Raw genomic sequence first — 25,062 nt, forward strand, 5'->3', positions numbered from 1 at the left:
GAATTGCTATATAGTACATGTATTATGTTTTTACCACTTAAGAATACAAACGCAACAGAAATAATAGTATTTCTTACCTTAAATTGTGGGTGCTGGTGTTTGTGGATGATTGTGGAGAGTGGAGAGTTATGCTGGGGTCCTACTGGGCTGAGGTGGATGATAGAGGTTCTGGTACTGAACTTGATGGTTGTACTGGAGTGTGCATAAATCAGTCAGGTCAGTAAGTCAAGTCAATCAGTAAATCAGTCAAGTCATTAAGTCAGTCAAGTCATTAAGTCAGTCAAGTCAATCAGTCAGTCAGTAAGTCTCACACACTCATATTTACTCAAACTGAATCGTGTTAAGTTAATTTTATGAAGTGTTATACAAAATTATGCCGCAATTCTTCAGTAGTGCTATAACCAAAACGTGCCAAACAAAACCGTGTTAAACAACGGTCTAGAAGAGAATATTTCATTTCTTTTTCAGGTCACCCTGGCTCTATGGGAGACAACTGATGGGTTAAAAAGAAAAAAATGACATTCATTGAATTTTAGATTTGATACTGTAGTGTAAAAATGTTTGCTGGGAAATATGAGAGAAACTTTTACACCTACCATCCGACTTACGACCTGCTCGACTTACGACCACTCGACTTACGACCGTGTTTTTTATGCCAAATTTCTGGGAAATAAACAACTATTTGTGTTGTACACAGTGTTTATCCTAAACCTTACAGTATAAAATACAGTACTAACAGCATAAAAAGTAAAGTAAAACATGAAATACCAAAATAAAACAATAAAATAAAGTCATTACAAAAATATTTTGTTGATATTCAGTAGTAAAATTCGACTTACGACCGGTTTCTCGGAACCGAACTCGGTCTTAAGTCGGATGGTAGGTGTACTACGTTCATCAAGATTAAATTTTTTTTATTACAGTAGCCAGCCACCTTTTGCGGCAGTTAAGCTCCATAAAAATGTACATGATATGTATACAAAAATGTGGTAGGTAGAGCAAACAATGTATGGGAACATTAGGTTTCATGCAATGAAATCTTTCTCAAGGTGTCATGGCACAAATAAATATCACTAATTTTTTTAACAGTTTGTTTCTTGTTGATCTAGAAATGTGTGGAGAGGGTTCATGTTGCACTGCTAGGTCTAGTTGCATGTAATGAAGTTTATACTTTGTTATGTGCAATATTTGATTAATGGATTGTTCAAGGTGAAATTTACATGCAGCCTCTCCTCACTTAGTGACGTACTCGTTTACCAGTGACTTGGGCTTACGACAGGCTCTCTGACTAGAATGCATACCTAAATACGTATAGAGTGAAGGCATACGAAAAGAATATTTTTCTACAGTTATCCCCCAGTTTGACTAGAGAAAACGTATTTCTTCTGACACTATACATAGCCGCTTTGTAAACAAATCTCATATTTACATAAATTTTTGTTCTGTGAGTGTATGTATCATGTTTATATGCTATGTAACGGGTTTCATATGTAATTTTGAGGAAAATATCATAGATGGATTAATGAAAATGCCTATATTAATGTAAAATAAGACATTTAGTGTGCCCAAGAGTGATTATTATTACATAGTATTGGCGTCATGAGTAGAGAGACTTAGCGATTTTAATGTGTACCTGCACACCAGCACAGTGTGTAAGTATATTTAGGTACAGGTACACATAAGTATAATTATCAGAGTACATATAAAATACGCAGTAACTTTAAAGCACTTGAAATTTTGGAAAGTTTCCTGACATAATAGATGTGGTCACGGAGAATGTAAACAAACCGGGTGGGGCGCACCGTATTTGAAAGACCGCTTGCATATAGCAAATTTTGGTCATAATTTGACATCGCCGTATTAACGGAACGCCGTAAGGCGAAATGCCGTAAAGCGGGGCCCTACTGTATTTTGAAATGATAAACAAAAGTAATAATAATAATTACAGGGAAAATGGGAGGTGGTGTGTTGAGGCAACTGTGGAAAGAGGGAAGTTTCTCTATAGAGACAAAAAAGGGAAATATACCAGAGTATAGTGATACCAGCACTTTTATATGGATGTGAGGCAATATTTAAACACTGCAGTGAGGAGGAGGCTGGAGGTAGTGGAGAAGTCATATTTGAGAGCAGTGTGTGGGATGAATATTATGCAGAGAATTTGGAGCATGGGAATTAGAAAATGGTGTAGTGTTACCAAAAGCATGATTGAGAGGGCTGAAGAGAAGTTCTTGAGGTGGTTTGGGCATATAGAGAAGATGGAATAGAATAGGATAGTAAATCTGGGGTGAGAGGAAGGAAGGGAAGGGGTCATCATGGAGATGGTGTGAGGGAGGAGGGTAAAAGTGTTGAGTGCTAAGGGCTTGAACATCAATCATCCTTGCATGAGCATGATAGTTTGATGTGCTGTTGGAGTGTGAACACAGTAACATTAATGAAGGAATTCAGGGAAAACTGGTAAGCCAACCTTAATCTTGGTTAAAAATTTGAGAGAAAAAAATTGAATATGATATAGTATTAGTGTATTACTTGACCATGATTTGCCATTTTCTTTGATAGGAGTGAGGGTGAATCCCTGACAGAGCTGCTTAATCAGTTCCCAGAGGTTCGTAGTGGACTCCTGGTTGCTTGGCAGTATTGCACCTTTTTCTTCATAATTCTTGCCAAAGCTGTCTTTGATCATGTAACAGGTAAACAATTTGCATGTTATTCTTGAACTTTATATTATTTTTTCTGTCTTTTTAATTTATATTCTATATTATAGCATTCTTGTGTCTTGTTGTTTATTGCAGCTTTACTCTACTTCTCTCTTTCCAAACAGAACTTAATCAGTAAATATGGAGGATGAAATCCCATTAGAACTAAATCAGATTTGTATGACACTTATTAATTTAGTGCTTAATCAAGTTCTTCAAGAGTAAATTATTAATAAAAATAATTGCGTATTTGAGGAAAAATTTAGCATTTATAAATATGAATGTATTCTTGTTCAGTATACATATTTATAGATGGAGTTGTAAGAGAAGTGAATGCTCAGGTGTTGGCAAGAGGTGTGGGGTTAAAAGATAAAGAATCTAACACAAAGTGGGAGTTGTCACAGTTGTCCTTTGCTGATGACATTGTGCTTTTGGGAGATTCTGAAGAGAAGTTGCAGAGGTTGGTTGATGAGTTTGATAAGGTATGTAAAAGAAGGAAATTAAAAGTGAATACATATATAGGAAAGATTAAGGTGATGAAGATAAAAAAAAATTAGGAAATGGAAGATTGGATATCAGATTGGAGGGAGAGAGTATGGAGGAGGTGAAAGTATTCAGATATTTAGGAGTGGATGTGTCAGCAGATGGGTCTGTGAAAGATGAGGTGAATCATAGAATTAATATGGGGAAAAAAGTGAGTGGTGCACTGAGGAGTCTGTGGAGACAAAGAACTTTATCCATGAAAGCAAAGAGGGGAATGTATGAGAGTATTTATTTATTTATTTATTTATTTATTTATTTATTTATTTACAATTTGAGCACACATACAGAGGTACAAAAAAATACAGATAAGAGCAGCATGCCAAAGCCACTTATACTATGCATAGCATTACAGGCTGGCTTAAAATTAACTTAAGATTAACTAAGCAATGATGAAATCAGTGATAAAACATTACTGTAAACAGATTACTATAAAGCACAAGTGAGTATTACAAAGACAGGTCATATGGTTGCATGCATTGTTGTACATTCAGTCGTATGGAGTATTCTGTTAGGTAGTGTATTTAAAAAATAATGAAGTTTGATTGGGTTTTAGGTTTAACATTTATGTGATATAATTGTGAGAAACATTTAAGATATACAATTTATAAGGTTCAGTTATTCAGTATTTATTTGGTTTTGGGTGAGTAAGTGATCTTTGAGAAGAGACTTGAATTTATGAACAGGTAGTGTTTCTTTTATATTATATATAAGTAATACATATTTTATGAAAAAGAGGATAAATAAATATACAAGGTATGATGTAGCACGTAATGAAAGTAGTTTGTTAGATTATGTATTGGTGGATAAAAGGTTGATGGGTAGGCTCCAGGATGTACATGTTTATAGAGGGGCAACTGATATATCGGATCATTATTTAGTTGTAGCTACAGTTAGAGTAAGAGGTAGATGGGAAAAGAGGAAGGTGGCAACAACAAGTAAGAGGGAGGTGAAAGTGTATAAACTAAGGGAGGAGGAAGTTCGGGCGAGATATAAGCGACTATTGGCAGAAAGGTGGGCTAGTGCAAAGATGAGTAGTGGGGGGGTTGAAGAGGGTTGGAATAGTTTTAAAAATGCAGTATTAGAATGTGGGGCAGAAGTTTGTGGTTATAGGAGGGTGGGGGCAGGAGGAAAGAGGAGTGATTGGTGGAATGATGAAGTAAAGGGTGTGATAAAAGAAAAAGGTAGCTTACGAGAGGTTTTTACAAAGCAGAAGTGTTATAAGAAGAGCAGAGTATATGGAGAGTAAAAGAAAGGTGAAGAGAGTGGTGAGAGAGTGCAAAAGGAGAGCAGATGAAAGAGTGGGAGAGGCACTGTCAAGAAATTTTAATGAAAATAAGAAAAAATTTTGGAGTGAGTTAAACAAGTTAAGAAAGCCTAGGGAAAGTATGGATTTTTCAGTTAAAAACAGAGTAAGGGAGTTAGTAGATGGGGAGAGGGAGGTATTAGGTAGATGGCGAGAATATTTTGAGGAACTTTTAAATGTTAAGGAAGAAAGGGAGGCGGTAATTTCATGCACTGGCCAGGGAAGTATACCATCTTTTAGGAGTGAAGAAGAGCAGAATGTAAGTGTGGTGGAGGTACGTGAGGCATTACGTAGAATGAAAGGGGGTAAAGCAGCTGGAACTGATGGGATCATGACAGAAATGTTAAAAGCAGGGGGGGATATAGTGTTGGAGTGGTTGGTACTTTTGTTTAATAAATGTATGAAAGAGGGGAAGGTACCTAGGGATTGGCGGAGAGCATGTATAGTCCCTTTATATAAAGGGAAAGGGGACAAAAGATATTGTAAAAATTATAGAGGAATAAGTTTACTGAGTATACCAGGAAAAGTATACGGTAGGGTTATAATTGAAAGAATTAGAGGTAAGACAGAATGTAGAATTGCGGATGAGCAAGGAGGCTTCAGAGTGGGTAGGGGATGTGTAGATCAAGTGTTTACATTGAAGCATATATGTGAACAGTATTTAGATAAAGGTAGGGAAGTTTTTATTGCATTTATGGATTTAGAAAAGGCATATGATAGAGTGGATAGAGGAGCAATGTGGCAGATGTTGCAAGTATATGGAATAGGTGGTAAGTTACTAAATGCTGTAAAGAGCTTTTATGAGGATAGTGAGGCTCAGGTTAGGGTGTGTAGAAGAGAGGGAGAATACTTCCCGGTAAAAGTAGGTCTTAGACAGGGATGTGTAATGTCACCATGGTTGTTTAATATATTTATAGATGGGGTTGTAAAAGAAGTAAATGCTAGGGTGTTCGGGAGAGGGGTGGGATTAAATTATGGGGAATCAAATTCAAAATGGGAATTGACACAGTTACTTTTTGCTGATGATACTGTGCTTATGGGAGATTCTAAAGAAAAATTGCAAAGGTTAGTGGATGAGTTTGAGAATGTGTGTAAAGGTAGAAAGTTGAAAGTGAACATAGAAAAGAGTAAGGTGATGAGGGTATCAAATGATTTAGATAAAGAAAAATTGGATATCAAATTGGGGAGGAGGAGTATGGAAGAAGTGAATGTTTTCAGATACTTGGGAGTTGACGTGTCGGCGGATGGATTTATGAAGGATGAGGTTAATCATAGAATTGATGAGGGAAAAAAGGTGAGTGGTGCGTTGAGGTATATGTGGAGTCAAAAAACGTTATCTATGGAGGCAAAGAAGGGAATGTATGAAAGTATAGTAGTACCAACACTCTTATATGGATGTGAAGCTTGGGTGGTAAATGCAGCAGCGAGGAGACGGTTGGAGGCAGTGGAGATGTCCTGTCTAAGGGCAATGTGTGGTGTAAATATTATGCAGAAAATTCGGAGTGTGGAAATTAGGAGAAGGTGTGGAGTTAATAAAAGCATTAGTCAGAGGGCAGAAGAGGGGTTGTTGAGGTGGTTTGGTCATTTAGAGAGAATGGATCAAAGTAGAATGACATGGAAAGCATATAAATCTATAGGGGAAGGAAAGAGGGGTAGGGGTCGTCCTCGAAAGGGTTGGAAAGAGGGGGTAAAGGAGGTTTTGTGGGCGAGGGGCTTGGACTTCCAGCAAGCGTGCATGAGCGTGTTAGATAGGAGTGAATGGAGACGAATGATACTTGGGACCTGACGATCTGTTGGAGTGTGAGCAGGGTAATATTTAGTGAAGGGATTCAGGGAAACCGGTTATTTTCATATAGTCGGACTTGAGTCCTGGAAATGGGAAGTACAATGCCTGCACTTTAAAGGAGGGGTTTGGGATATTGGCAGTTTGGAGGGATATGTTGTGTATCTTTATACGTATATGCTTCTAAACTGTTGTATTCTGAGCACCTCTGCAAAAGCAGTGATAATGTGTGAGTGTGGTGAAAGTGTTGAATGATGATGAAAGTATTTTCTTTTTGGGGATTTTCTTTCTTTTTTGGGTCACCCTGCCTCGGTGGGAGACGACCGACTTGTTGAAAAAAAAAAAAAGTTAGATAGGAGCAAACAGAGAGAATGAGTTTTTAGGACCTGTGCTGTTGGAGTGTGAGCAAGGTAACATTTATGAAAGGATTCAAGTAAACTGGCAGGCTGGACTTGATTCCTGGAGATTGGAAGTACAGTGCCATCACTCTGAAGGAGTTTTATAACTATAGTATAAGCATGCCTCTGGCAAGACAGTGGTGAAGTGAATGATGATGAAAGTGTTTCTTTTTTGGGCCACCCTGCTTTGGTGGGAAATGGCTGATGTGTTAATAAAAAAAAAATATACTACATGTACATGTTACAGTTTTCTCAACCTCCACATTTTTTTTGCATTGGCTTCTGTTTTACTGATCAGCTATTTTCAAGAAAAAGATATTTGCAGAGCAAACTTTAATTGTAATACAGCCTTTCTTCACTTAACGACGGAGTTCCATTCATAAGACCATGTCATTAAACGAATTTGTCGCTAAATGAGGAGCATACTATAATGGTAGTGGGTTTGTGTCAGCCATCTTTGATATTGTTTTAATGTCACCTTTGTACTGTTTATAACATTTCTGGTATATTTTTAAATGTTTATACAGTAGTGTAGTGTATATTGAAATAAACAGAATAGAGGAAATCTGCTCTAATATACATTATTTAGGTATAAATACTGGTCAGAGAGCTAGCTGTAGTCCGAGGCCTCGGTAAATGAGTATATCGCTAATTGAGGAGAGGGTGTATAGCATTACCCTGTGTACAGCTTTATCAAGTTAGTGGCTTTATAAAATCAATTGATTTGATAAAACTCTATATACAGCAAAACATTATCACAAAAGCTTGCTCTGCACCTCTCTCGCTCTTCATTACTATCTGTAGCATGCCTTGCTTTTTTTTCTGTTTTCATTTTCTTATCAGATTTTGCTCTTTGCCTTTCTGTGCAATTAACACAAATACCACTCTCGGGACATGTTATTAGGAAATGTTTCATTCAGTTAGAACATTTTCATTCATAAGAAAGAACATTCAGAAGTGTAAAATGACTTGGATGCTTGAAATCCAGCATATTTTCAGTGAAATCTTTAGGTAGGTTTTTAATTTAGGAGTCGTTAGGAAAACCAAAACAAAATGGGAACCTCAGAATTTTGAAGTTATTCATGGAAGACCTTTCAATAAAAATGTTAGATAATCGATAACTGCTAATTAAAGTGAATTGTATTAAAGTACTGTGAATATGGAGGGCTGATTATGAATTTATAAGAGGAAAAGAGATAGACCTCAGTGGTGAGGCAGGTATCTCGGTTGTCATTGAAATAAAAGGGGTAAAAGAGGTTTTGAGTGCTAGAGGCTTAAGTGAGTGTTATTAGATAGGAGTGAATGGAGGTGTAAGTGTTTTTTGTGACTTGATGTGCTATTAGAGTGCATGCAGTGTAATATGAAGGGATCCAGGGAAACCAGTTAGCTGGACTTGAGTCCTGAAGGTGGGTAGTGGTACCTTGCACTCTGAAGTTTGAAAGGTCATCTTTTTTTTATTATCACACTGGCCGATTCCCACCAAGGCAGGGTGGCCCGAAAAAGAAAAACTTTCACCATCATTCACTCCATCACTGTCTTGCCAGAAGGGTGCTTTACACTACAGTTTTTAAACTGCAACATTAACACCCCTCCTTCAGAGTGCAGGCACTGTACTTCCCATCTCCAGGACTCAAGTCCGGCCTGCCGGTTTCCCTGAATCCCTTCATAAATGTTACTTTGCTCACACTCCAACAGCACGTCAAGTATTAAAAACCATTTGTCTCCATTCACTCCTATCAAACACGCTCATGCATGCCTGCTGGAAGTCCAAGCCCCTCGCACACAAAACCTCCTTTACCCCCTCCCTCCAACCTTTCCTAGGCCGACCCCTACCCCGCCTTCCTTCCACTACAGACTGATACACTCTTGAAGTCATTCTGTTTCGCTCCATTCTCTCTACATGTCCGAACCACCTCAACAACCCTTCCTCAGCCCTCTGGACAACAGTTTTGGTAATCCCGCACCTCCTCCTAACTTCCAAACTACGAATTCTCTGCATTATATTCACACCACACATTGCCCTCAGACATGACATCTCCACTGCCTCCAGCCTTCTCCTCGCTGCAACATTCATCACCCATGCTTCACACCCATATAAGAGCGTTGGTAAAACTATACTCTCATACATTCCCCTCTTTGCCTCCAAGGACAAAGTTCTTTGTCTCCACAGACTCCTAAGTGCACCACTCACTCTTTTTCCCTCATCAATTCTATGATTCACCTCATCTTTCATAGACCCATCCGCTGACACGTCCACTCCCAAATATCTGAATACGTTCACCTCCTCCATACTCTCTCCCTCCAATCTGATATCCAATCTTTCATCACCTAATCTTTTTGTTATCCTCATAACCTTACTCTTTCCTGTATTCACCTTTAATTTTCTTCTTTTGCACACCCTACCAAATTCATCCACCAATCTCTGCAACTTCTCTTCAGAATCTCCCAAGAGCACAGTGTCATCAGCAAAGAGCAGCTGTGACAACTCCCACTTTGTGTGTGATTCTTTATCTTTTAACTCCACGCCTCTTGCCAAGACCCTCGCATTTACTTCTCTTACAACCCCATCTATAAATATATTAAACAACCACGGTGACATCACACATCCTTGTCTAAGGCCTACTTTTACTGGGAAAAAATTTCCCTCTTTCCTACATACTCTAACTTGAGCCTCACTATCCTCGTAAAAACTCTTCACTGCTTTCAGTAACCTACCTCCTACACCATACACTTGCAACATCTGCCACATTGCCCCCCTATCCACCCTGTCATACGCCTTTTCCAAATCCATAAATGCCACAAAGACCTCTTTAGCCTTATCTAAATACTGTTCACTTATATGTTTCACTGTAAACACCTGGTCCACACACCCCCTACCTTTCCTAAAGCCTCCTTGTTCATCTGCTATCCTATTCTCCGTCTTACTCTTAATTCTTTCAATTATAACTCTACCATACACTTTACCAGGTATACTCAACAGACTTATCCCCCTATAATTTTTGCACTCTCTTTTATCCCCTTTGCCTTTATACAAAGGAACTATGCATGCTCTCTGCCAATCCCTAGGTACCTTACCCTCTTCCATACATTTATTAAATAATTGCACCAACCACTCCAAAACTATATCCCCACCTGCTTTTAACATTTCTATCTTTATCCCATCAATCCCGGCTGCCTTACCCCCTTTCATTTTACCTACTGCCTCACGAACTTCCCCCACACTCACAACTGGCTCTTCCTCACTCCTACAAGATGTTATTCCTCCTTGCCCTATACACGAAATCACAGCTTCCCTATCTTCATCAACATTTAACAATTCCTCAAAATATTCCCTCCATCTTCCCAATACCTCTAACTCTCCATTTAATAACTCTCCTCTCCTATTTTTAACTGACAAATCCATTTGTTCTCTAGGCTTTCTTAACTTGTTAATCTCACTCCAAAACTTTTTCTTATTTTCAACAAAATTTGTTGATAACATCTCACCCACTCTCTCATTTGCTCTCTTTTTACATTGCTTCACCACTCTCTTAACCTCTCTCTTTTTCTCCATATACTCTTCCCTCCTTGCATCACTTCTACTTTGTAAAAACTTCTCATATGCTAACTTTTTCTCCCTTACTACTCTCTTTACATCATCATTCCACCAATCGCTCCTCTTCCCTCCTGCACCCACTTTCCTGTAACCACAAACTTCTGCTGAACACTCTAACACTACATTTTTAAACCTACCCCATACCTCTTCGACCCCATTGCCTATGCTCTCATTAGCCCATCTATCCTCCAATAGCTGTTTATATCTTACCCTAACTGCCTCCTCTTTTAGTTTATAAACCTTCACCTCTCTCTTCCCTGATGCTTCTATTCTCCTTGTATCCCATCTACCTTTTACTCTCAGTGTAGCTACAACTAGAAAGTGATCTGATATATCTGTGGCCCCTCTATAAACATGTACATCCTGAAGTCTACTCAACAGTCTTTTATCTACCAATACATAATCCAACAAACTACTGTCATTTCGCCCTACATCATATCTTGTATACTTATTTATCCTCTTTTTCTTAAAATATGTATTACCTATAACTAAACCCCTTTCTATACAAAGTTCAATCAAAGGGCTCCCATTATCATTTACACCTGGCACCCCAAACTTACCTACCACACCCTCTCTAAAAGTTTCTCCTACTTTAGCATTCAGGTCCCCTACCACAATTACTCTCTCACTTGGTTCAAAGGCTCCTATACATTCACTTAACATCTCCCAAAATCTCTCTCTCTCCTCTGCATTCCTCTCTTCTCCAGGTGCATACACGCTTATTATGACCCACTTCTCGCATCCAACCTTTACTTTAATCCACATAATTCTTGAATTTACACATTCATATTCTCTTTTCTCCTTCCATAACTGATCATTTAACATTACTGCTACCCCTTCCTTTGCTCTAACTCTCTCAGATACTCCAGATTTAATCCCATTTATTTCCCCCCACTGAAACTCTCCTACCCCCTTCAGCTTTGTTTCGCTTAGGGCCAGGACATCCAACTTCTTTTCATTCATAACATCAGCAATCATCTGTTTCTTGTCATCCGCACTACATCCACGCACATTTAAGCATCCCAGTTTTATAAAGTTTTTCTTCTTCTCTTTTTTAGTAAATGTCTACAGGAGAAGGGGTTACTAGCCCATTGCTCCCGGCATTTTAGTCGCCTCATACGACACGCATGGCTTACGGAGGAAAGATTCTTTTCCACTTCCCCATGGACAATAGAAGAAATAAAGAAGAACAAGAGCTATTTAGAAAAAGGAGAAAAACCTAGATGTATGTATATATATATGCATGTGCGTGTCTGTGAAGTGTGACCAAAGTGTAAGTAGGAGTAGCAAGATATCCCTGTTATCTAGCGTGTTTATGAGACAGAAAAAGAAACCAGCAATCCTACCATCATGCAAAACAGTTACAGGTTTTTGTTTCACAGTCATCTGGCAGGACGGTAGCGAATTTATGTCCATTCTGTAATATGGAGACCAGAACTGAGCTGCATAATCTAGGTGAGGCCTTACTAATGATGTATAAAGCTGCAGTATGACCTCTGGACTTCTGTTGCTTACACTTCTTGATATAAATCCCAGTAATCTATTTGCCTTATTACGTACGCTTAGGCATTGCTGTCTTGGTTTAAAGTTGCTGCTCACCATAACCCCCAAGTCCTTTTTGCAATCTGTATGGCTAAGTTCTACATCATTTAACTTACAAGTACAGTGGACCCCCGGTTAACGATATTTTTTCACTCCAGAAGTATGTTCAGGTGCCAGTACTGACCGAATTTGTTCCCATAAGAAATATTGTGAAGTAGATTAGTCCATTTCAGACCCCCAAACATACACGTACAAACACACTTACATAAATACACTTACATAATTGGTCGCATTCGGAGGTAATCGTCATGCGGGGGTCCACTGTACTAGGGTTATGGGCACTCCCAAGCTTCAGAACCTTGCATTTATCTACATTGAACTGCATCTGCCACTTTTCTGACCAAGAATAGAGTTTGTTTAAATCCTCCTGAAGTTCCATAACATCTACGTTTGAATCAATTATCCTACCTATCTTTGTGTCATCGGCGAATTTGCTCATATCACTAGTAATTCCCTCATCGTTCTCAGGGTCGGCCAAATTTAAAAAAAAAAAAAAAATTCTTATGAAAAGATAGAGAATCTTTTCCCGATCATAATGACACCAAAAATATGAAATTTGATGGAAAACTTACGGAATTATGCTCTTGCGAAGTTAGCGGTCTCGGCGATGTTTACGGATCGGCGATTTTGCCCACTTTGAGCCCCATTTTCGGCCATTTCCACTGTACTAGTCAACAAAAAACATGAATATTTCGCTAGAACTCCATTTTTTCTATTGAATGAGTGCAAGAAACCACCCATTTACCAATTTCAGCTATCCAGTACAGTGGTCAGAATTTAGCAATTTTGAAAATTTCACACAAATTTCAAAAGATGCCAATTTCCGAATAGGGTCCAGAACAAACAAGAAATACATTCCTGGCACTAAAATGACATTTCCTCTGTTCATTAGCCACGTCTCAAGGCCCCTCTTACATTCTTTTGCTTTCCACTTTGAATTTTTATTCTCACAAAAAATAGAAGATTTACTGTTATGCAGACTACTGCATTAGTGTAAAAAATGGTATGAATCATATTGGCGCACTTGCAAAAGAATATTAGACTTACCAGTTGACGTGTATTGGACGCTTGGCATGATTTGTTTACTTTTGAACTTTGGTAAAAATCGAACATTTCTGCTACTTTGAGCTCAATTTCAAGGTACTTTTCATTGTAAAACCAGTCAAAATCATCTCAATTTCTATGATATGCCTTCCATTCTATAAAATGAGACCAAGAAAACTAGAATACAACAATAAATACCATACGAAAATACAGTGCAAAGTCTGTTTTATTCCAAAAAAAACGGTCAAAGTTTTTTTTTCTCATTATGCACTGTGTGCTGCAGGATTTTTTTTATACCATGCCTCAACCGCTGCCTCTACCTCTGCCTCTACCACTGCCTCTACCACTGCCTCTACCACTGCCTCAACCACTGCCTCAACCACTGCCTCAACCACTGCCTCAACCACTGCCTCAACCACTGCCTCAACCACTGCCTCAACCGCTGCCTCAACCGCTGCCTCAACCGCTGCCTCAACCGCTGCCTCTACCGCTGCCTCTACCGCTGCCTCTACCGCTGCCTCTACCGCTGCCTCTACCGCTGCCTCTACTGCTGCCTCTACCGCTGCCTCTACCGCTGCCTCAACCACTGTCTCTACCATTGCCTCAACCACTGTCTCAACCACTGTCTCTACCACTGCCTCTACCACTGCCTCTACCAATGCCTCTACCACTCCAGTCGCACTCAATCTACAAGCACCAAACACAATGAATTATTGTGAAATGTTTGGAAGAGTGTGGAGACTAATGCTCACTCCAGCATAAACAAAGCCACACTGACGATGCCTCAACCACTTCTTCCACCACTGCTTCAACCCTCGTATTTTTGTACTATTTCTTTCTTCAATTCTATTGTATTAATAATAATAATAATATGATAGAATTGAAGACGGAAATTGTACAAAAATACAAGGGTTGAAGCAGTGGTGGAGGAAGTGGTTGAGGCATCGTCAGTCAGTGTGTCTTTTATGATGATAAATTAGACACATGTGGCTTTGTTTATGCTGGAGTGAGCATTAGTCTCCACGCTCTTCCAAACATTTCACAATAATTCATTGTTTGGTGCTTATAGATTAAGTACGACTGCCACATAATTAACCATGGGCCCAAAGAAACTTGCTAGTGCCAGTCCTTTGGTAAAGAAATTGAGAAACACGATAGAATTGAAGAAAGAAATTGTACCAAAATATGAGCAGTGCGCCGCAGTGGTTGAGGCACTGGTGGGGGCAGTGGTTGAGGCAGTGGTTGAGGCACTGGTGGAGGCAGTGGTTGAGGCACTGATATTTAATAACATACATGTTATTAAACCATAACTTGTATGTATTTAGCACAATATTTTACGACATTTTCATGTATTTTATGATTGTTCATGGTTCAACAAGTTAAGGAAGCAGTATTGTATTATATTTCCCTACAATATATTGGGACACCAAACATTCGAGATTTTTCAACATTCACGAGGCTCTTGATCCCCTAACCCTCGCAAATGTTGAGGAGACCTGTATAGTGTAATATAGTGCTACCAGCACTTTCATATGGGTGTGAGGCATGACTTTTTAATATTTCAGCAAAAGGGACGCTGAGGCTGTGAAGATGTCACGTTTGAGGGTGATTTGGTGTGAATATTGGGCAGAGAATTCAGAGACTGGAGACTAGAAGGTGTGGGGTAACCGTAAATATAATTCAAAGGGCTGAGTAAGGGTTGCTGAGATGGTTTGGGCACTTTAGAGCAAAATAAGATGACTAGGTGGTCTATAAATATGGGATGGAAGGAAGGAGGGGCAAGGGTCATCTGAGGGAGGGTTGGAACAAGGGGGGGTAGAGGAGGCTTTTGAGTGCTAAGGCTTGAACATTGGCAGCTTATGCTAGTGCGTTAGATTAGAGTTAGTGTAGGCAAGTGGTTTTTGTGACCTGACATGCTGTTTGTGTGAGCAAGGTAACATTTATGAAGCGATTCAAGGAAACCGATTAGCCAGGCTTAAATCCTGGAGGTGGGAAGTACAGTGGACCCCCGCGAGTTTGCGGTTCCGAATTTGCTGCTTCAGTAATTCGCAGATTTTTCCTTAGAACCTAACTAATAATTGTTCATGGAATTCCCTGCAAATTTGCAGATTATTTCATGACAGTATATAATTTTTTGTGTTTTAACACTAAATGCTATTAAGAAAAATACAATTTAATAATTTTGTAACATAAATATTAATGTAAATTCAGCTAAATTAAATTATTACCATATGTTTACCATACATATACCAAAGAAAATTAGGTTGCATGAGTTATGGTATACCAAAGAAAATGGACTTTCATGAATTACAGTACATGTGGGGGTAACATCGGTATTTTACATTCTAGCACTGTGGGAGACATAGCAGTACTGTGGTACCTTGACTTACGAGTTTAATTCGTTCCGTGATCTAGCTCGTAACTCAATTTGCTCGTATATCAAATCAATTTTCCTCATTGAAATTAATTGAAATCTCATTAATCTGTTCCAGCCCCAAGAAACCACCTCAATTGTTTTGTTACAGGTTTTTAAAGAAGAAAAATGCATAAATAAGAAATGATTTTTGCCTTTTTTGCCAGGTCCCAGCGGTGTTTTAGAAATGCTGGAGTATATATGAAACTCCATGAAGCATGGTGTAAGATGAGTGTCACTCCACTGCTGACAGTGCAGCAGTGGAGTGACATTTGATGATCATGCACTGCCTTGGCTTTATTTTTCACTGTTACACATAAACATGTCTGTCTTTGTTTATCTCTGTCTCTGCTTATCTGTCTTTCTGTCTTCCTGTCTCTCTTCTTGTCTCTCTGTCTCAGAGAGAGAGCTGCTCATGAATCAACAGTTATTACACACGATGCAGAGTCGTCACGTCTGATTCCTGAACAAGTGAAAATGTGTATTACTTGCCAGTTATGCTTATTATGCCTTATATCTACAAGCATAGTACAGTGGACCCCCGCATAACGATTACCTCTGAATGCGACCAATTATGTAAGTGTAATTATGTAAGTGCGTTTGTACGTGTATGTTTGGGGGTCTGAAATGGACTAATCTACTTCACAATATTCCTTATGGGAACAAATTCGGTCAGTACTGGCACCTGAACATACTTCTGGAGTGAAAAAATATCGTTAACCGGGGGTCCACTGTATAGCACTTTGTCTGGATTTTTTTTGGAGTTATCCTAGGTAATTTACAATATGTATAACTGTATTTATGTGTACCTGTGAGATAGAGAGACAGAGACAGAGATAGATACAGACAGAATGAGATACAGACAACCAAAGCAAATCAGCCAGCTAGCCAGTCGCCAGCCAGCCAACCAGCCAGCTAGCCAGCTGGCCACCCAACCAGCCGGCCTGCTGAACATGTACGTTACATGTTCCAGAATTGTTTCTCTTTACTTAGGGCATACATTATAGAACATTCTGGCAGGATGACACTACCATTGGTATCAAAATTGAAATGATGTTATACATTGGTTATTATCAAGGTTTTTGATATTTCCTCGGTATCTTCTGCGAGTGGCAGCGTATCTGAAACTCACTCATAACTTGGATTTTGGCTCTCAACCCAAAGCAAAAAATAGACTGAACGACGGCTCGTAACTTGGAAAACTCGTAAGCTGGGGCACTTGTAAATCAAGGTACTTCTATACAGTACAGCCTCTCTTCACTTAGCGACATACTCGTTTACCAATGCCTCAGACTTGCAACAGGCTCTCTGACCAGTATTCATACCTAAATAATGTATATTAGAGCCAATTTTCTCTATTTTGTTTATTTCGATATACAGTACACTACTGCATAAACATTTAAAAATTTACCAGAAATGTTACAAATGGTGCAAAGGTGACATTAAAACAATATCATAGATGGTTGACACAAACTCACTACCACTATAGTATGCTCCTCACTTAGTGACGAATTCGTCTAACAACATGGTCTCAGGAACAGAACTGTCATTAAGAGAGGAGAGGCTGTACTGTATACAGGTTTATCTTTACATTCTTTGTTTTTTTTTTTTTTTAAGGGTGATGTATGAAGCTGAGTTTGAAATTAAATTAAAATGTTTTGGGGGTATTTTTAGGGCTTAAACTATAAAAATAGGCATTTATAGGCTTTTTTTTTTAACAATGTCCAGAATTTGAGGTTTTTTTCAAATTCACAGGTGGTCTTGGAACGTAACCCCCACAAATTTGGGAGGACTACTGTACAGTGCCTGCACTCTAAAGGAGGTATGAGGATATTGCAGCCCATACCCCCGGCCGGGATTGAACCCGCGGTCATAGAGTCTCAAAACTCCAGCCCGTCGCGCTAGCCACTAGACCAGCTAGCCACAATAAGATTCATCCAACTAGGTATATTTCTACACCATAGGAAAGTTAGCACAGGCACCTCTGTGACCACAAATGCAAGTTTTTACAGACGAATCTCCAGCTAGCGTGGCCGTGACGAACTCTAGCTCAAGTCCCTTCACTGCCGTCAACATGACTTAAGAAATCGTAATGACACGATTGCAAATAAACCATACCCCCGGCCGGGATTGAACCCGCGGTCATAGAGTCTCAAAACTCCAGCCCGTCGCGCTAGCCACTAGACCAGCTAGCCACAATAAGATTCATCCAACTAGGTATATTTCTACACCATAGGAAAGTTAGCACAGGCACCTCTGTGACCACAAATGCAAGTTTTTACAGACGAATCTCCAGCTAGCGTGGCCGTGACGAACTCTAGCTCAAGTCCCTTCACTGCCGTCAACATGACTTAAGAAATCGTAATGACACGATTGCAAATAAACCATACCCCCGGCCGGGATTGAACCCGCGGTCATAGAGTCTCAAAACTCCAGCCCGTCGCGCTAGCCACCGCGGGTTCAATCCCGGCCGGGGGTATGGTTTATTTGCAATCGTGTCATTACGATTTCTTAAGTCATGTTGACGGCAGTGAAGGGACTTGAGCTAGAGTTCGTCACGGCCACGCTAGCTGGAGATTCGTCTGTAAAAACTTGCATTTGTGGTCACAGAGGTGCCTGTGCTAACTTTCCTATGGTGTAGAAATATACCTAGTTGGATGAATCTTATTGTGGCTAGCTGGTCTAGTGGCTAGCGCGACGGGCTGGAGTTTTGAGACTCTATGACCGCGGGTTCAATCCCGGCCGGGGGTATGGTTTATTTGCAATCGTGTCATTACGATTTCTTAAGTCATGTTGACGGCAGTGAAGGGACTTGAGCTAGAGTTCGTCACGGCCACGCTAGCTGGAGATTCGTCTGTAAAAACTTGCATTTGTGGTCACAGAGGTGCCTGTGCTAACTTTCCTATGGTGTAGAAATATACCTAGTTGGATGAATCTTATTGTGGCTAGCTGGTCTAGTGGCTAGCGCGACGGGCTGGAGTTTTGAGACTCTATGACCGCGGGTTCAATCCCGGCCGGGGGTATGGGATGTTCATTGGTTTCTCAGTTATTTATGAAATTTTGTTGCTTATCTGTTTTTCTGTGGGCAGTGTTAATAGCAAATGTTAGTTTCTGGGCTTCAAAATTTAGTGTATTTTAGGGTACAAGGTGGATTAGTGGTAAATTGCATTTTGCATAAATTTGCACTGTGCTATACAGAAAGCCTACTACTGTACTCTGACAGCTGTTGATGTTTGCTTTCATATTATTTTATAAATTACACATGCCAGCCATTTTCCACCAGGGTAAGGTGACAAAAAAGGGTAAACATTTTCATCTAAGCTGAAAAGCTTATTATACTTAAATTTTTATCTACCATAATATAATTCTAATAAACTGTATTTACCATTTTTAAAGTGTCCTGCTAATCCCTCCTGACCATGAGGGATATGGAGTAATGGACCTTATGTGGATTGTAATTGTGTCTGACTATGTACTGAAGCTGGTTACAGTATTGGTGAAGACAATCATCACTCTCATGCCTCACTCAATCATGCACTACCAGAATAGGGTACAGTATGACTTTTATGCTGTAATGTTAGACTACAATTATAACTTTTATCATCAGTGGAAGTGAAGATTGAAAAAGATATTTGTTATCCATTAGTTCATGAGCTGTTAGTCTGAGAATAACTGCACTTAACACTTTATACTTTATTAAGTAGACTGGCTTTTCTGTTTCTTGAAGTGTTGTCATGGGAAAGACTAAAAATTTAGGAAGAACAAAAAGGCACAATACCATGACTGGAGCAATACACAGATAACCCACACATAAGAAAGAGAAGCTTGTGACAATGTTTTGGTCCAATTTGAGCCATTTACATGTCACCTTCGTGCATTAATATGACTTGTAAATGATCTAAGTCGGACCAAAACGTCATCATAAGCTGCTCTCTCTCCTGTGTGCAGGTTACTTGTGTATTGTTAGAAAAAATTTTCTATCAGTTTTCTTATACTCACCTAGTGGTTTACATATTGTCTTTTAACTAACATACTCCCTTCAGTACCTACTGGTTTACAGTCTCTTAATTTTGTCGTTACATGTGCTTCTCTGTTATTAAGGTTAGGTTAGATGATCTTATTTTTTTCACTTATCACAAGTGTTTCTTTTTGTGATAGCCAAACAGTGTGGAGCTGTATATATATATATATATAGTAAATATATAAGTGTTCTTTTAAAAAGTTTGTGACAGTTGAAAGCAGGTGAAATATTTTTACAATATTTGGACAGGTCAAATTCGGTAGAAGCTTCATAAGTAAATCTTTCAAAGATGGAAGTAAATGTTTCATTGTTTGGGTATATTTTACCAATTACAAAAGTTTGTAGACTGAACAGATGTTAAATTTTTGCACATGCACACTTACCTACATCAGTGAAGTATGTACATAGACAAATTAGCATTATCAAATAGTAGAGGTGTGACTTTTCATAAAATTTGTTTTGGGCATTTATATTGTCAAAATGATTTTGCAGATGTGGCAATACAACATTGCCACAAATGCCTTGTATTTTTTATTATTAGCTTTTTGTGGTCTTTATAATTTGTTGAAGTATTTAACTGTGTGTGTACACTGCATTTGGTCCTACATTTTGTGACTCCTTTTAAAATTCAGTCTTGTCTGTCACTTAAAAATTACAACTATATAAGAATATTCATATTACTAAGGCATTGCTCTTCGCTAATTTTTTGTTTGCTTAATGAGTCTTGTCATTTCTTCTCAGAAATGTGGTGTATTATTAAATATTACTATAGTTTTAAATTGATCTATTACACTAATAACATTTACCATATATTTTATCTTTACTCATATTGCACTGTATCATCTAATATGTATGATCTCTTTTTCAGGGTAAATACTTCTTGGTAGTAGAGATGGGATCACAGTTATATCGATCCTTAGCTCCCATACAGCCTTGGCTATCATACCTACTTGATGGATATGCTGGACCACGAAAAGTACTTGGAGTTTTCCTATCAGCTACATATATGGTTTGCAAGGGTCCTGACATTGTAACCAAAATGAAATGCTTTCAGTCTGCTATTGTCAAGTTTATTCATAGTGTGGTAAGTGTACTCACCTAGTTGTACTCACCTAGTTGAGGTTGTGGGGGTCGAGTCTGAGCTCCTGGCCCCGCCTCTTCACTGATCGCTACTAGGTCACTCTCCCTGAACCGTGAGCTTTATCATACCTCTGCTTAAAGCTATGTATGGATCCTGCCTCCACTACATCGCTTCCCAAACTATTCCACTTACTGACTACTCTGTGGCTGAAGAAATACTTCCTAACATCCCTGTGATTCATCTGTGTCTTCAACTTCCAACTGTGTCCCCTTGTTACTGTGTCCAATCTCTGGAACATCCTGTCTTTGTCCACCTTGTCAATTCCTCTCAGTATTTTGTATGTCGTTATCATGTCCCCCTATCTCTCCTGTCCTCCAGTGTCGTCAGGTTGATTTCCCTTAACCTCTCCTCTGCATGATAATTATAGCATTATTAGTTGTAACAAAGTAAATGGTGAGTGTGTAATTTTTTTTAACTTGGAAGCTTATCTAAAAGTAACTGCTGCAATTTTCTTATAATTTCTAGTCATTTACAGTATTGCTTCAGAATACTTACCTTAGATGAAGAAAGTTTTTTTTATCCTTCTGTAGTTTTTATGATTTCCTGAATTTACTTAGGCTTCTGCAAGCATAATATAACCTTAAAGTGGCACATGTCTTTCTTTCCACTCACTAACCAGTGGTTACCCCATTAGCCTAGCTACTGGATACATGACAACATAGAAAACCCTTTCCTTTGTCAAAGTAAATATTCTGTGCTTTGTTGATCTCTTCAAACTTTGATTTCTAAAGAGCTTAGAGAAACGTCTTGGCATTCTCTGTGATTTAAACACACTTCCCTGTGACCTTCCTGCATTATCCAAAGTATTGTACACATTCTCAAAATGCCAGTGTGTAACCACATTTATTTGTACCCCTCTGCAACCTTGCATTTGAATCTGGCTCTTTTCTCACAAGACGCGTGTACTGTAAAATAGCCAGGTAACTGCATTTCACTGGATTGTTCTACATTAAAGACTGATTTTATAAAAGAAGAACTTTAAAAACTTCTCCACATGCTGCATGGTTCCAACAGTCTTGATGCTCAGACCTGACACCTTAAAATCTTGCTGTGTGCTGTTCAAAATAATTGATCATCATCAATTATTGAATAATTTTTTGGACTATAGATCACCAAGTTATGAATTGGGTTGCACCGACCTACTCAGGTTATAATTCCTAACTGAAAGGCAGTATACAATGTCAAAATGCCATACTTATAATAAAAGTGGCTGGTACAATTTACAATTTCAAAAATTGGAAATGAGAACTTGACAACAGTTCAGCTCATTCTGGCCATTGATAAGGGTACAGGATGGCTCAAAATATCCAGTTTTTATTTTCAGTTTGTTGTGAGTTAGGCATAAACTTATCCAAGATTTCAGTAGAAAAACTGAGAGCACCACCCACTAGTGCATCCTAGACAGAACTGAAGGAGACAAGAGGCCAACAATTGTTGTTAATTTTCTTTTAAACTTCATACAATGAAAAGACAGTATAAAACCTATAACCAAAGTTCAGGAACCATGCTAGGCAAAGTTTCCCCAGAAGACTGTTATTAAGAGTCTAACAAACGTTTAACAGCACAAGAAAAATAAAAAAGGAACTTGCAGTGTAGAGGAACTACAGGATCAGCTTGTGGCCTAATAGAGCTCTCCAAAATGACATGGGTTGGGCACCACATTACATTGTATTATTGAACCACACTAGCAACCACTTTCACAAATATGTTATTGTTATGTTCATCAAAGCGCTAAATCTCTCAATCTCTGAGGGTTATTCAGCATTGTTTCTAATTAGAAACCAGGCAAATGACTAGTGAACAGAGGATCAAAACTACAACATTCCTTGAGCTGATTGGCCCCTACTGGTTTAGAGCATCATGAAATACACTGCAATTGCAGGCTTTGTCAGTTTGAAAATAAATCATGAATAAAGCACTAGGGTTAATCTGATGTCTGAAGAGAAGCAAGCAAAATGACAGACTAAAACTTTTACCAGTTAGGGAAGGCTTCAGTTAGCAGGATCCTGTCTGTGTACATGGATTTATGGCCATTTATTTTTTGCCAATGATAGGCTAGGCTGGTTAATGAGTAGAAAGGAGGACTTGTAGCATTTTTAGACTGTGTTATATGGCCAGGAAGGTAAATGCTTTCTGAGGAGCCATTGGACCTCTCAAGGTATACAAAACATCATACATTAATTTTAATTTTCTTTCACAGAATTATGGTTCCACTCCAAGCAAGTCTCAGCTTGAAGATGCAGGTGGTTTGTGTCCAATATGTCATGATGACTTCCTTCTACCAACAATGCTAAGTTGTAAGCATATATTTTGTGAACAGTGTGTTGTCACTTGGTTTGACCGGGAACGAACATGCCCAATGTGCAGAACGCAGGTTGCTGATGATCCAGCTTGGAGAGATGGCAGCACTACCCATTTTATGCAACTCTATTGATGCAAGAGCTTGAAATGGCATAAATGATGGTATAATTGGACAGTATAGAATGCCTTGAAGTCTACCAGGCATTAACTACAGAGAAGTGATACTGTTCTTAAACTGCTATAAATGAATTCCAGTGATTATAATAACACGAAGAATGTATTTTCACCCTTAATAATGGCATTGAGATGTTTTTGTTCTTAATATAACACACTGTTAAGAACATTAACTACTACACATCTCATTTAATTTTTAAATAGTGAGCATATGTTAGCATTATTCAGTTCTATGTTGTAATTAAGTTTGGTCATTTAAACTAAGAGTTTCATCCTCATTTGTTAAAATTGTAACTAGATAATATTTCCACTAAGCTGTACCTAAGACTTTTAATAGGTACTTTTCATACTAGTAAGCTGTTTTTGTCCAGAGGGGCTGTTGGTTAAAATAATAAATTGTTTACTCATGCTCGATGTATGGTGTAGAACCCTCAGTATAATGAACTAATAGAGGAGAGAGGTGGTGTTCATTGAACTAAAGTTCATTACATCAAAGTTATGAAATTGTTTACATAACTGACAGCTACTCGATATAGCGGATTTGGTCTGTTGAATAGGGAGCCTTCATGACACATTACAGTACCACAAATGGGCAAGTGCCCCATGCAGCAGACTTAGTCCTTTATATCAAGCCATTGTATCTGAATTTCATTACATAGGGGTCTGTTACATCAGGGGTTTACTGTATTATAGGTATGCTTAGATTACTGAATAATTTTATTTTAACCATCTTCTAAATGGTGCACCAGTTTGTTCAGTTACAGGGTAGTGTGGGTTAATTAATATATAGTAGTTATTATTTTTGCATATTTTTGTGTTTTACTCTTAAGTTAAATTTTATCACAGTAAAACCTTAATTTATTGGATCTCAAATTTAAAATACAAAATCTGAGGTCGGATAATGTTCAGAAACAACAGAGTCCATTAAATCTAGAATTTTCCATTCTTACCATCATGAGAGAACACTTGTCATTCAGATTTAACCGACAGCTTGACTTTATGGACACTCCTGCTTCTTCCTATCGGTCACTTAAATTGAGGTTTCACTGTACCAAAATTTTTACCAAGTGCACCACTATTATAGGTCAAGTTTTACAGATTTCTTCAAAGTAAATGTTTTCTTTTTATTGATATTATACAGTACAGTATATATATTTTTTTAACACTGGCCGTCTCCCATTGAGGCAGTGACTCAAAAAAAAAAAAAAAAGAAAATACCTTCACCACCATTCACACTATTGCTGTCTTTGCAGAGGCACATAGATACAACAGTTTAGATGTCATTCTAAACAGCAGATATCCCAAACCCCTCCTTTAAAGTGTAGGCATTGTACTTCCCACCTCCAGGACTCAAATCTGGCTAACTGGTTTCCCTGAATCCCTTCACACCATTTTTTTTTTTTTTTTTTTTTTTTTTTTTTTTTCAACAAGTCGGCCGTCTCCCACCGAGGCAGGGTGACCCAAAAAAGAAAGAAAATCCCCAAAAAGAAAATACTTTCATCATCATTCAACACTTTCACCACACTCGCACATTATCACTGTTTTTGCAGAGGTGCTCAGAATACAACAGTCTAGAAGCATACACATATAAAGATACACAACATATCCCTCCAAACTGCCAATATCCCAAACCCCTCCTTTAAAGTGCAGGCATTGTACTTCCCATTTCCAGGACTCAAGTCCGACTATATGAAAATAACCGGTTTCCCTGAATCCCTTCACTAAATATTACCCTGCTCACACTCCAACAGATCGTCAGGTCCCAAGTACCATTCGTCTCCATTCACTCCTATCTAACACGCTCACGCACGCTTGCTGGAAGTCCAAGCCCCTTACCCACAAAACCTCCTTTACCCCCTCTCTCCAACCCTTTCGAGGACGACCCCTACCCCGCCTTCCTTCCCCTATAGATTTATATGCTTTCCATGTCATTCTACTTTGATCCATTCTCTCTAAATGACCAAACCACCTCAACAACCCCTCTTCTGCCCTCTGACTAATACTTTTATTAACTCCACACCTTCTCCTAATTTCCACACTCCGAATTTTCT

At 38.7% G+C, this 25,062-nt stretch overlaps 1 protein-coding gene across 1 annotated transcript in view; it reads left to right on the forward strand.

Moving 5' to 3' along the window:
• LOC138851567 (RING finger and transmembrane domain-containing protein 2-like) overlaps positions 1–24,366 on the forward strand; it is a 37,413-nt gene extending 13,047 nt beyond the window's left edge. Inside the window, exons 4-7 of the mRNA XM_070080807.1 lie at positions 2,557–2,687; positions 18,767–18,924; positions 20,264–20,479; positions 22,737–24,366. Coding sequence (XP_069936908.1) covers positions 2,557–2,687; positions 18,767–18,924; positions 20,264–20,479; positions 22,737–22,970 — 739 coding nt within the window. The 3' untranslated portion in view covers positions 22,971–24,366. The remainder of the gene's footprint in view (positions 1–2,556; positions 2,688–18,766; positions 18,925–20,263; positions 20,480–22,736) is intronic.
• Positions 24,367–25,062: the final 696 nt, after the last annotated feature.

This window comes from Cherax quadricarinatus, unplaced genomic scaffold (assembly GCF_038502225.1).
Source record: "Cherax quadricarinatus isolate ZL_2023a unplaced genomic scaffold, ASM3850222v1 Contig1024, whole genome shotgun sequence".
Classification (NCBI taxonomy): Eukaryota; Metazoa; Arthropoda; class Malacostraca; order Decapoda; family Parastacidae; genus Cherax; species Cherax quadricarinatus.